This window comes from Ananas comosus, linkage group 8, assembly GCF_001540865.1.
Source record: "Ananas comosus cultivar F153 linkage group 8, ASM154086v1, whole genome shotgun sequence".
In the NCBI taxonomy this organism is placed as follows: domain Eukaryota; kingdom Viridiplantae; phylum Streptophyta; class Magnoliopsida; order Poales; family Bromeliaceae; genus Ananas; species Ananas comosus.
The window spans coordinates 3,976,920-3,990,317 of NC_033628.1; the positions used below are offsets into that span (position 1 = coordinate 3,976,920).

General features: G+C 36.6%; 1 protein-coding gene across 2 annotated transcripts; it reads right to left on the bottom strand.

The window, feature by feature from the left end:
• Positions 1,075-12,817, bottom strand: LOC109714031. 2 transcript variants are annotated; one of them, XR_002217235.1, is made up of 9 exons: positions 12,121-12,817; positions 6,553-7,079; positions 5,351-5,401; positions 5,167-5,274; positions 2,201-2,296; positions 1,981-2,082; positions 1,840-1,899; positions 1,580-1,720; positions 1,075-1,468 (listed from the first exon to the last, which is right to left on the bottom strand). XR_002217235.1 is itself a non-coding variant. In XM_020238426.1 (8 exons), exons 1-8 carry the CDS (start codon positions 12,632-12,634, stop codon positions 1,655-1,657), a joined length of 1,524 nt encoding a protein of 507 aa, XP_020094015.1. In that variant the 5' UTR covers positions 12,635-12,817; the 3' UTR covers positions 1,574-1,654. The 2 variants fall into 2 exon arrangements, 1 of the variants encoding a protein (XP_020094015.1); XM_020238426.1 differs by lacking the exon at positions 1,075-1,468 and having other exon boundaries at positions 1,574-1,720.

Here is a 13,398-nt window from a genome sequence, read left to right on the forward strand (position 1 = left end):
TTAATTAAACACGGTAAGAAAGTGATACTATTTGCAAATTATAGAATAGTAAAGTACAGAACATAAAATGGTAATATACTACATTGTACTGCGCATTGATTTGCAAAATATACTTATCTTATTTGGAGGGTAGATCTTTACAGCGAAACAAAAATATAATCACAGAGAGTTAGATGTTGCTTCTCCGAGTCATGGGATGTCAAAGAAACAAATATGCTAAACTATCAATCCTATATATATAAATTCTTTAATTTACTAATTTTCTTCTGGTAGTTAAATAGGTTCTTACTGACTAGATCATAATGTAGTAACACTAAAGTAATCCTCGCATTACAAGGTTGTGCAATTACTACTTAACCCTCTTGTTAACCACCAAGTCTCTTATTATACTAAAGAACTAAGCTCCCAAGTCCAAGCATGTAGTACTCATCAGAATCCAAGCACTTTTAAGTACCAACTTGAAGTGTTCTAAGACCAAGGGCCCGCTCATTGGCTAGAGGGATTAATAACACGGGCCCTTTGATCTAGATGGCCCCCATAAATTCCGTCGCTGATGCGTGGCTGGATTAACTTCGTGTAGTGTTTTTATAGAAACTGCACGAAAATAACACTTGGTTTACAAACGATTTCTGCAAATCCATAGGCTTAAATGAATAGAATATTCATACTTGAGCTTCATGATTCAGAAACAGCTGAGCACACATTACTGGGCCGAAGAGCAGGGATCTCAATCAAAGGGTCCTTTGAGGTCAGTCAGAACACTTATTCGGTAATCTAAATTTGAAGAATTTTTTGTTTTTTCAATCTATTATGCTTGAAGAACATGATCATTTGTCTTAGTTAGAGGTTTTACAATGGTCTCTTGTAGCTGCTGCTGCTGCTGCAGCGGCGTACTTATGCGTATACCATATACTGTTGCAGGATTTAGCATCACATAGGCTAAGCCCAAATCTAGTAACACTTCAGGCTACAATGAAAGACCTTATATGCAAGGCAAACATAAAAACAGCATGAAGGAAATGAATTCGCACAGCATTTTAAATCCCAGGTAGAGATGTTTTTGCCGGACCAAAATATGGAACAAAAGCTTTTCTATTGTAGAAAAATCGCGTTCTCAGAACGGTTTGCCGCTATTAAACCAACTGCAATCCTCTTTCAACCAGCTGAAGATGCCAACCAACAAAATAATGTGTATGCTCATACTAATAAAAACACAACAATGAAACTACTACATAATTTAGTATCTTTAGTTACAACTGCAGATAGGGAAGAAAAGAACATGAAGCCCAAAAAGTATCCAGAGGCCTTTGGCTCCGCCTTTTATGAGGGTTTGCTGCTGCGTTGATCGGCAATGAGGTTAAAAGGAAAGACAAAGGGCAATTATTTTCAGGTTCGTTTAGTTTCAATTTGGTCCTCAACCATTTAGTGTTTACAATTTGCTCCCTTCCCTTCGTATATATATCGTTTCCTACACGTTAAAATTTCTCCATCAAGTTGAATATAAGTTGCATAACCATCACACAGAGTAAGCAACTAACTAATATGCCAACAATTGAAAGATTGGGGGCTGAGCTAAAACCTCATAAAAGGTTGGGGACACTTTGTGCAATTTTTCCCCAGCAAGGTCGTAGCTGAGAGTTCATATGTGGTAGCACTACATCAAGTACGACTCAACAACAGTTCGTCCAAACTTCTCCTGGACATCCTTCGGTGTTTCAATCTGAAAAATAGAGATGGGATGAAGAAAAGAATATATTTTTTATTTAAGAATTCGGCAAAAAAATAGAAAGAAGAAGAAGAAAAAGAAGAAATGGACAGAATACAACAATTTGCACTTACAGCATTCAGCGCTTTGAAGAGTGCTTTTATAACATTAAGTGGGTTCCTTGAGCCAATGATCTGTGAAGGCCACCCGACATGAATATCATTTCAATCTTCACATGGAGAGAGAGAGAGAGAGAGAGAGAGAGAGAGGATTGCCTTTGACTTGACATTGCTGAAACCAGCCAAATACAGTACAGTTTCAACAGTTCTACCAGCTGCTGATATCCCACTTCCCATTGGTCCAGGCCACAAATATATCTGAAGTTTTGGGACACCATAGTTAACGTAAAGGCCAAACCGATTAAACATAAAATGACGAAAAGTAGATCGTCAGAATTAAAAAGGAAGACTTGAGTGGTGTACAATTGGTGCTTACCTTAGTTTTCTCATATTTGGTATGGATTGCATGCGCGATTGTGTGATCTTCATATCGCTCGATGTAGTGAAGGTTCTGGAAACATTTCTCATATGCCTGTAAAACAGAGCTGTAAGTGATATTTGTTGATAAAAAGTAGAATGATAATGTTCACATACATTGTCAAGTAAGCACGTTTTTCATAATGTGATGTTATTGATACAAACAAGGTTTAAAGTGCCGCCCCGTGCCGTACGGGGCGGCACGTACTGTGCCACCAAAAAGGTGGCACGGTACCGGGGGGGGCTCGAACCCCCCTCTATGCGGCGGCACGGACCTGCGTATCGGGCGAGACAGAGTGAAACGCAAGTCCGTGCCACGACACAATGCCGATTTTTTTTTGCTTTTTTGCTTCATTTTTTCTTTTTTTTTTTTGTTTTATTCTTTGGATATCCAAAGCATTCTGGGTANCGTGCCACGACACAATGCCGATTTTTTTTTGCTTTTTTGCTTCATTTTTTCTTTTTTTTTTTTGTTTTATTCTTTGGATATCCAAAGCATTCTGGGTACTCCACGCCCCTCCAAAGACATTGCAAATCGAAAATTTACTTATTAGGTAAGTCAAAAAAATTATAATTTAATTTTCTATGTTTATCAATATACGGATAAAAGATTTGTCCGAGCCCTCCGCTTCCACCACAGATATCAATTTTTTTCTTCATAAATTATTTTATCAAAATTTGTTGCACCGCGAAATTTTTGGCGAATTAAGGAAACAAAATCGAACTCAATAAATAAATTTTGAGCCACATCAAACATAAAATTTTATTTTTGTACTAGAAGATTGAAAATACTGATAAAATTAAAAGCTAAATTAAATCAATTGATACTTAAATTTATTTAATTTATTTGTCATACAATTTATTGCTTAATTTTTTTGATAGATCTACTAATTTTTTTAAAAAATTAATAAAAATAATAATTTTTTTCAAATACTTTTTAAAATAATTTTTAAATTTTTTTTTTGTATTTTATAAAAAAAATCTTTGCATATTAAAAATTCTAACCTATAAAATTTTTATTCTGCATCAGGTATAATTGTACTTTACGTACAAATAAGCTTACAAATATGTTAATTGATGAGCATAGTAAGCTATACAAAGCAAATATTCATAATTATTTGATTAGATCTTTCAAAATAACATTATAAGAGATTATTGGAATAAAAAAAACTGAAATAAGTCCGTACCAAAGCATGCCAGTAAAAGGTCGTGGATATCCATCGGCACGCAAGCGTACCGTGTGTCGGCACGGAAGCGTGCCGGTGCCGTACCATGCCAAGCAGACAACGGCACGCTCCCGTGCCACGACACTTTAAACCTTGGATACAATATTATTGTTCTATGTCTCTAGGCACAAGCGAGTAAAATTATGCATCTGAGCAACTGTAGACTGCTTGCAAGCTTTTGATTAAATGAATATAATGCATCAAGGATATACTGAAATTTCACACAAATGGAATTTTTACGAAACCGACTAGTTTTTTGGTACCAAAACTAGTCGGCGTCCTAGAAATCTGGCCAAAAACTTAAACTAATCAAAAGGAAAGCACATATCAGCAAATCAACATTCTAGTATGAAAGGGTGAATTCCTTTCAGACAGAATTTGACAGAATTCCCATTACTTAAAACACAGATGCTTCAAAATGAATAAAAAGATATCAACTCAAACCGAAATGAAAATTAATTATAACTTAATTAGGATTAGGTGATCCTATTTCATGTCAGAAAGGTAAATAGAAGTCATGTCTGCAATTAATAAACAAAAGGCCAGGGAACAAAATTTAATCAGCACCATTCCCTCCCCTTCCCCCCCGCCGGCTCCTTTCAGAGCTGCAGAATTATTACTCCAGGGCTCACTTTATTGTGATCTTAACTTGAATATTTGGATCAAGTTGGCCTCTGTGGGAAGAGAAGAACCTTTGTTTCATAAGAAAATAACGGGTTTTTAGCTATATAATGCAGATGCAGATGCAGTTAAATTAAAATTTCACTCGATGCTCCCAGCAGACTTTTTCTTTGTGATGTAGAAACCTGAAATAAGTTTATTGTGTTCCAATATATTAATGCATATCTGCCACCAGTCTTTGTGAGAGGGGGAAAAAAATTGAAAAACAAAAATCCCTAAAGAGAAGTTGAATTTCCTATCGTCTCCAAGGCAGCACAACAGACAAAATATGCACAAAAATAAGAAATTTAATTCGTTGATTGTCTACTTATATAGGCGTTACATTTGATGCAACCATAGAGACAAGTAACTAACATATATTTTCCTCCAAAATGCATGTACTTTCGTTCATCATCCTTCATTCGCCAACTTCCGATAGCAAATATATTTAATAACATTACAATCCAGCATAATGGTGAAATGTTGTCAGCAAAACATAATTCATACTGATTGGATAATTTACTGATGCATGTCTTTTCATCTTAATTCATCAAAGTAGCATTTATACTTCATTTGTAAAGAAGCTAAATATATTAAAGGATGCTCTTGTGTTTGACCACATTATAGCATGATCAAAATATGCAGGTTCATGCATTAGAATGCTGAATATGTAAGGCAGTAGATAGTGTGGTGATAACAAATTTAGTTTTTATATATAAATTGAAAAACTATTGGCAGAATGTAGTAGAAAGAAGCAAGGCCAAGTGAATTATCAAACCAGCAATACCTTATAAAATTAGGAGTGCCGTCCAAGGTAAAGCCAAGCATTAAAGCAGAAAACAACAATGGCCAAAATCTAAATATTAAATGATTTCTACTTGCAAATTTAACCTCGTCAAGAGCACCACTGTTTTGGCAGGATAAAATTCACAAGAACAAAGAACCTAGATCTGGCCACAACAAACAGCAATTTAAGTTGTATAAATTACTCTAAATCCAAACATAGATTTGTAAGTACAAAAGGGCTTTGTAGGCATACCCTTTGAATAGCAATCTTTGCAGTTGGACCTTTAGCTTTAGCAAAACCTACTACTCCATGGTAGTTTCCAGTAGCTAACAATGCAGTGTACTTGGCCACTTGTCCCCCCTGAAGTTGAAGGAAAGTGCAATACAACAATAACAAATAACATCATTTGAATAAAACATCAGTAAGGATGTCTCACCTTTGTAACTTTACATGTTCGATTAACATCAATAACTTTAACATCAAAGCCCTGTTATATTGCAAATATGTCACTTAGATTGCAAAACAAAGCAGAACTAATAGCAGAAGAGAATATTTCACATCAAGCATTTTAGTGCATGTTTGTATGTTAGCATCAAGCAGAAAAATTTAAAGCAAAAACAGCATACATTCTTTCATCATTAAGGTTCATGAATAGAACTTTATATCTTGACCATGGTTCAGACAGTCAGAATTATAACCAAGCCACTCTTTCAATTTCTTAATTTTATATATATTATCTCCTTTAAGAAATATATATATATATATATATAGAATTAGGCTGGAATATTATTAATAGTAAAACGCTCTTTTTGCTATCAAGTTTTTAACCCTTGGATGAAAAATTGTAGGGTCAGGATGATATTAGTCGGTTAGAGTTGAGTGGTCCTCCTAGGGTTGAGTGGTCCTCCTAGGGTTGAGTGGTCCCCACTGGGTTATAGTATTTAATCCAATGGTTAGAAATAATGAAAAGAGTTGATCCAAAGGCTAAAAAACTGGTAGCAACAATGGGATTTTGCTACTAATAGTAGCCCAGTCCAACTCTATATATATATATATATATATATATATATATATATAAATAATCAAATTCAACTGAAAAGGTACTTTTCTCCCTAAAGAAACTATATCAACAAAGGAATTATGTAAAAGGTCATGACCCAAGCAAGGACTTTCCATTAGGATTCTACATATCATAAATACAAAACTTTTCGATGCTCTACAAACAATAAATTCAGTAATTCACGAACAAACAATAGCATTCTTATTCTCCATAGATAAATAGAGTTTCCCTGATTTCCTCCCCTATCATACCCTTTTAGTATAAGTACAGTGTTTCTCTAATCAATATTAGGAAGCATGGATCCATGCAATCATCCAACTCGTCATTGTAAGTTTAATATAATCATCAGCAGGGAGAGAATAACAGAAATGAAGAGAGCTTAACAGCAAATGGAAAATATCAAGGCTTGCATAAAGATGGCAGTTATTTAGATGAATTATAGCACAAATAATATTGCTTATAACAAGAATATATTTCAAGACGCTGGTTCATCTATAGTAAAGGTACAAAAAAAGTTAAAATAGATTATAGAACTCTTGTTCTCCAAAGAAATGTAAAAATTGACCATTATCACTTACTTTCCGGTAGAGAGGTCTTCTCTTTTTGTCCGTCAAAGAATTTCGCTCCTCTACCAGATCCTTGATCTCTTCTTCCAAAGCTCTGCCCTTCTTGCCAAATGTATGATCCAACTCTGCTAATTTCTCCTCAAGTTTCTTTTCTATAGCATTGAGTTTCTCTATCAGCGCGTCATCTCTCTCTTTTGCTTCACTGAAATCCTCATCATCTTCCTCTAGTCTTGCCCCTTGGATCATTTGCTTCTCCTTCTCGAATCCAGCATTATCTACCAGATCATCAGGAGAACCAACTTGTTGGTGCTGAATTACTCCAAAATTCGCAGGATTAGTGGGGTCATATGCTTCTTTGCATTCCATCAGCCTCACAGCTCGATTTAGCTTCTGAAGAAGAATAAACCTTTCTTTTCCTGTAGACTCTTTTAGGCGATTCATCATATCACCTATGACCCTATATTCCAGTGGAAGCTTCAAATGTCGCTGCTCGAATTTGTCAATTTTAGTCATCCATTTGTGAGCTTCATCAAGAGTTTCTGTCACAGTAGAATGGAAGTGAATAATGGAGTTAAATGGCATTAAAAATTAGAAGATCTTTAAGTAGATTAAGATTGACTAGATAGCAGCAAAGTGATCCTGATATTACTAGCCCAAGCGCATCTTGATAACACATAAACAGAATCATAGAGGTCAAAACAGATCAGCTCATTACAAAATATGTAGTACAAACCGATAGAATCAACAGAACGGAGAAGAATATTTCAGTCCTGACACCAATTTGTTGTATTCACTAATTATATGGCCATAAGAAGCCCAAACGACATCACAACAGACATGCAAGCACATGTATTTTAGTCATTTTTTAACTGCTTTAGATACATATCTAAGACTGAATGGGCAAAGTATAAATGTGAGCATCTTCATTTGCAAACTATTCAGAAGCTATCCAGAAGCTAACCCTTCTAGGTATGTGACAAGCTGTAGCATAATCCTAACAAGGTAGAGAATGACACAAATCTACGTAATCTATAGTTATATGCAACTGCTGATAGAAAATGTAAAAAACTGATCTAACCCACTAGTATCAACAACTTATTGGGACCAAATCACTGCCCTAAAATGCTTAAACCCAATCATACTAGAATGTAATGTTCTAAAACATAGTCCATTCTCTATCCAATATGGAACTACTGGGAGTGTGGCAATCTAACACCCTAAGATCCTTACGACCTCGCCGCCCATTAACATAGTCTAGGACCGCTAAGCAATGTTGGATTCTAGAGATGGGTTCAACAAGTGCAAGACGTAGCATCCATCATATTCATGGTCTAGTACTTGTGGTTGGCAACTTTCTATGACACCACATGTAACAAAGTGACCAAACTCATAAATCTTAGAAACTTGTTGGAACTAAACCACTGGCACAAAAATGCTTCAAACCTAGTTACTCGTTTTGGAGTGTTGTACTTGCATACCTAGAGTACACTCTATTCACAATCCAATATGAAACTACTGGGACAAGGATTTAAGTGCCAATCGGCATAGGCTGTATCCACCGTGCCGTATCGTGCCAACAAGATATCGGCATGATACAGCCCCTGTGCCGATAGCACAACTTAAAACTCTATATTCTTTCAATTAGTCAATAATTTTCTCAATCAAAGTCAAAAGATTTAATAAAGATACATAATAAGCAAGTAGAGTATGTTGTTGCTAAAGAAAATAAATATTTCATGCCATTATGTGTAGACACACATGTATTTTTTGTGACCGGCACGCATCGGCACCGTTGGGTACGCACCGTGCCGTACCATGCCGGCAAGTTTACGGCACGATTCCGTGTCGCGGCACTTAAATCCTTATATTGGGGTGTGACAGAAAATGATGAAAGTCCTCTTTCTACTTAGGCCATGGAATGTGATAGAAATTGATGAAATTTTATTGTTTGCATAAGGTAATCTAGAATCTAATTTGGTCCGCCAAATTAAATCACATGTGAGAATAGTCTCACATGGAATAAATTTACTAGTTAAGAGGAACAATATATACTAATGGACTGAGCTTAAGTTCTTGGGTTGGATGGGTTTTAATATATATATGTCACATCCTTAGATCATGTGAGCCTGAAATGGACCAAAACTACATTAACGATTGGTACCAGAGACAATGTTAAAAATCCTAATTACTCATCTAAAATGACGGTGTGATCGATTTGGTTGCTATTGTGGACACGATGCACTCGCAAAAAAGGAGTCATGGTAATGCAATATGATGGTTTAGTGCGCTCTGAATTGCCAAGCCTAGAGAATAGGGCAAGAAGGCCCAAGTTTGCATAGAGGTAAGATGGTTTAGTATACTCAGAAAAGTCAAGACCATAGATTAGGCCAAGGAGGCCCGAGATCACGCGTAGGGTCAATTGAGTGGGTTAACAGTGGAACATAAAGAAACTTAAGGGCATATCTGGAGAAGAGCGAAGTGTGATGTGGTGCCATGCTTGCGGAGTAGAAGATTGGGTTCAAAAGGGAGTTCATTGGTTCACATGTAAAAAGATTCACATGTGACAATAGTCTGGCATGAGATTAAAAAAAAACTTACGGTAGCGTTTGGTTCGGGAACAAAAGGGGAATAAGCCCTTGTTCCCCACTTTGTTCCCAAACGGTATGTTTGGTATCTGGGAACAGTAGTTCCTAAGTTTCTGAAACAAGTTGGTATAAGGCTAGAACTGTTATTCCACCCTTTTCCTGAAACAAGTTTGTTCCTTGATGAGAACAAGGTTAATTCAAATCTAAACTTAATTTTAATGGCAGTAAATTATTAATTAATCTAATTAATATATTTAACTCATTATTTATTGCTTTAATAATTAAATAATTAATTAATTTATTACTTATAATTAATTAGTAATAATTAATAATAATAATAATTAATAATTAATAATAATAATTATTATTATTTATAATTATTTATTAATAATTAATTTATTATTTATTTTTAAGTAATATTTTGATGTTAATTAATTACATAATATAATTTTAATTTCAAATTATAACTTTTATTCCTCTTGTTCCAATCTAACCATCCAAATACTATTTACCTTATTCATAGGAACAACCTAATTTCATCCAAACGCAAAATTGGTCTAGTTCTTGCTTATACCTGAACTTATACCTATCCCTGGAACAAGCAGTTCTTAACCTGAACTTATACCTATCCCTGGAACAAGCAGTTCTTACTTATACCCGAACCAAACGCAGCCTAATAAAAGATATGAAAGTTGATATATACTAATGAACCCAAGATTATAGTCCCAAGCTTTTGGTCTGATCGGTTCTAATAGACATGCCACATCCCGAGACCCGAGTTCATGCGGTCTTCGACCAGATAGAAACTACCTTAAACAATTCCTTAGTTAAGGAGACTAGTAAGAAAAGACTGAGCTATAGTTGTTAAGTTTGTTAAAGTTAATCTTCATGTATATCTGTTTAGAGGCATGAAAGAGGGGAAGCACAGACCACCATAGAAATGGTTCAACAAAACAAAGGCATGAATATCCGTAGCAAGTAAAAACACAATAATTGTCTTATTTGGTTTCATTATTATTTCATTTCTACTATTAACACTTCAGATAAAGTTACATCATGACCCTATAATTCTAGCTGAAAGGCGAAAATCTGATAAACATCAAAGTGGAGCAAAATAACAGCAAACTTCATCTAAAAAGTTTTGCTTTGTTGTATGGTATCCAACAAAGAGTAGCTTGAGCTCGACTACGGCACCGATGGCAACCGGAACTGGGCAGCCTCTCGATCTCCGGCGGTTGGAAGAAAGTCTAAGAGGGATGATGTCAGACCTCAAATCCAAGCTGCAAGATCCTATTTCAAAGCAGGGCAAAGCTCTAAAAGATTAAAAAAAGATATGATGGGAACCCATATGAAAATGGAATCTAGCCACAGCAGGTCTCCCTAAGGCTATCGTTAATTGGGGCACGAGAGAACCAATAGTCAGTACCTCTTAACTCTAGAAGGGGTTCTGGCAAAATAATTCCGGTTCGTAGGCTTTTAAGAGAACAACTATAATAAAGTAATTATCTCTCCTTTGGTACCATTTTGAGGGAGAAATTGGATTGATGCAGAGAGGAGTAGGTGCATTGATGCCGCAAATCTGATGTTAGCAAGAATTGGTACAAATGGCATTGATGCATCGAATGCCCTCTTTTTAGGGGTTGTGACTGACTAGGTTGTGCAAGAAGCTGATTATTCAGCCATCTTTTCCAATAGTGCTATTTAATTGATGCTATCGAAGAAGGAAAGCTCAGAATCATTTCCTTGGAAGCGTCTGTCTCGTGCCAAATGTCTTAGAGAATCTAAAATCATTTCTCACAATTCATTTTCTTCTCTGCCTTCATCAATCATATAGCAGAACAAGGACCTTATTTCTAGCAGTAAGTGTCATACTATTATTGTACATGCAACTGCCTATGTTAGGTGTCTCAACCTATGTTGCTGAATCTTTAATGATGATATTACTTGTTTGACTATTGATTTCATTTCAAATTCTCTCAGCCCACTCTTTTCATCTAAAAATTGACCAAAGGTGGAGTTGATTTTTCAGTTCTAGCCTCCTTTCCTCATCTCATGGTCTTCAAGTTCCAACTCAGAACTCAAAATTCATTTCGTGAAAGCATTATATAGGTCCCTAGAAAGTATTAGGAGCACATTAAAATTATGGTACTAGGAGGAACATATTGACTTCAGCATCCTAGGATTTTTCTTACAAAAGAGATGCTCATTTGTTCCTTCATTGCAAGCAATAAACCATACAAATTGAGCAGCATAGCAAGTGGTACAAGTACAGTAAAGACAATTTAATACATATCCCTCCCTAGGCTTCCCAATCTTTTAAGATTTAACTCTTGAGATATATAAAATTTTGGCACACTTAAGACAGGAGCATCAAGGTTGAGATAATATGCACTAGAAGACAGCTAAAAACAAATCAAATAGAATAATGGAAGCTACTTCCCAGAACCTCCGCAATTGTTCTTCATCAGTCTTGTCTACTTCCTAACAGGTAAGAAAATTGGGAACATAAGGAACTTGCAGCATCCCAAGTGAAAATTTGAAATCTAACACATTCTTCCACGTGTTAATCAATATTCATACATAAAGAGGGTACGAATAACATAACTATGATGGGTCACTCACATTCTTATCATGCAAGTCAATCATCTCAGAATCTATGTAATCAAATATGTGATTTCTAACACATTCTCACACTAACAAAAGAGGGAAAGGATAACTACAATTTAATGGATTGCTTTGCATTCTTATAACGAAAGTGAATCGCGTAAAAACTAAGGTGATGCATCTTATTCTTTATATCCCTTTGATTCACTAAACAAGCATGCATTGTTTGGTAGGCGGAGAACGTGATCAAATGTCTAGAATGGATTTTCAAAATATGCAATCCTACAAAATTCTGGATCCCAAAGACTATTTTTCAGGGAGCAAAAAATCAAACTCCCTCCTAGTTTCGAATCGTGCAAGAAAATCTCGTCATTGGACATGGGGACAATACCAGCCTCGGCGAAGTTCTTGAGGAGCTCGGAGTGGCGCTTGCATTTCCTGTCGAACTCGTCGAGGCGCTTCTTGATCTCGTCGGGGGAGAAGCGCTCGTCGTCTTCGTCGCTGTCGGAATCCGTGGGCTCCCAGAACATGTCGAAGGCGCTGTCGGCCTCCCTCGCCCGCTTCTTCTCCAGCTTCTCGATGAGCGGGCCCACTCCCATGTAATCCTCCTCCTCTTCGTCGTCGTCGTCGGCGACGTCGACCCCGGCCTTCCGCCTCTCCTCGCGCTCCCGCTGCCGCTCCCGCTCGGCCTCGGCGAGGAGCTCCTGGACGACGCGGTCGCCCATCACGGGATTGGGATTCGCGGAGAAGGGGCGGGAGGGGAGGAGGCGGAAGAAGCAGGGAAGAGGGGGGGTGGGGTTGTGGTAGGGTTTCGGGGCGGAGAAGAGGCGGGGGCGGGCGTAGGAGCGGAAGCGGAGGAGAAGAGCCCACGGAGCCTTCCCCCGCGTGGCTCCGGCCGCGGCCATCGATGCGGCGGCGGCGGCGACGGCGGAACCAGGAACGAGGAAGAGAGACGGGCGGATGGGAAAATGCTTGTGCTGCTGACTTTGCTTAAACCCCTTGAGCAAAGCAGCTGCTCCTTGCTGCAACCGTTTGGACCCACAAATTTTCAGAATAATTTTGCAAAGCTTCTCTATAACACATAAAATTACGGATGTCTTTATGTGTGAGCTATTATGCTATTGATGAAAATATAGAAAATTTAATGGTTTCAATTTCTTTTGACCATTGGATCAAGAATTGTACGGTTGGGATGATTGCTGTCTCCTTAGGGTTCAGTAGTACCCCTAGGGTTTCGTTTGGTTCAGGGTTAAATAATAACTAGTTATTTCAGGAATAAGTATAAGTTCAGGGTTAAGCCTGAAATAGATCAATTTTGCGTTTTGATAAAAATTGTTTGTTTTCGAGAATAAGAAAAATAGCTTTTGAATAGATAAGATGAAATAAAAAGAATAGTGGGTAATTATAAATAGAAAATAATGATATTGTTCCAAATATTTGAATTTAAATTTTTAAATTTTATAATTAAAAATTTTAAATTTAAATATATAACTTTAAAATTTTAAAAATTCAAAATTAAAATTAAAATTTTAAATCTCAAATTCAAAAATTTTAAGTTCTAAAATTTTATTTTAAGATTATCCCAATTCCATCCCCCGCGCCCAAAATGTTGTTTGGTCCCCCTTTATCCCCCTCACTATAACAAAAACGGTCTATAGCGACACTTTTA

Excerpts from the sequence above, each read along its gene's own strand:
- LOC109714031 (XM_020238426.1), bottom strand. The coding sequence starts at position 12,634 with ATGGCCGCGGCCGGAGCCACGCGGGGGAAGGCTCCGTGGGCTCTTCTC. Across the intron at positions 5,402-6,552 it reads GAAGACCTCTCTACCGGAAA|GGCTTTGATGTTAAAGTTAT; the intron begins GTAAGTGATAAT and ends GCAATATAACAG. Across the intron at positions 2,297-5,166 it reads CAAAGATTGCTATTCAAAGG|GCATATGAGAAATGTTTCCA; the intron begins GTATGCCTACAA and ends TCTGTTTTACAG.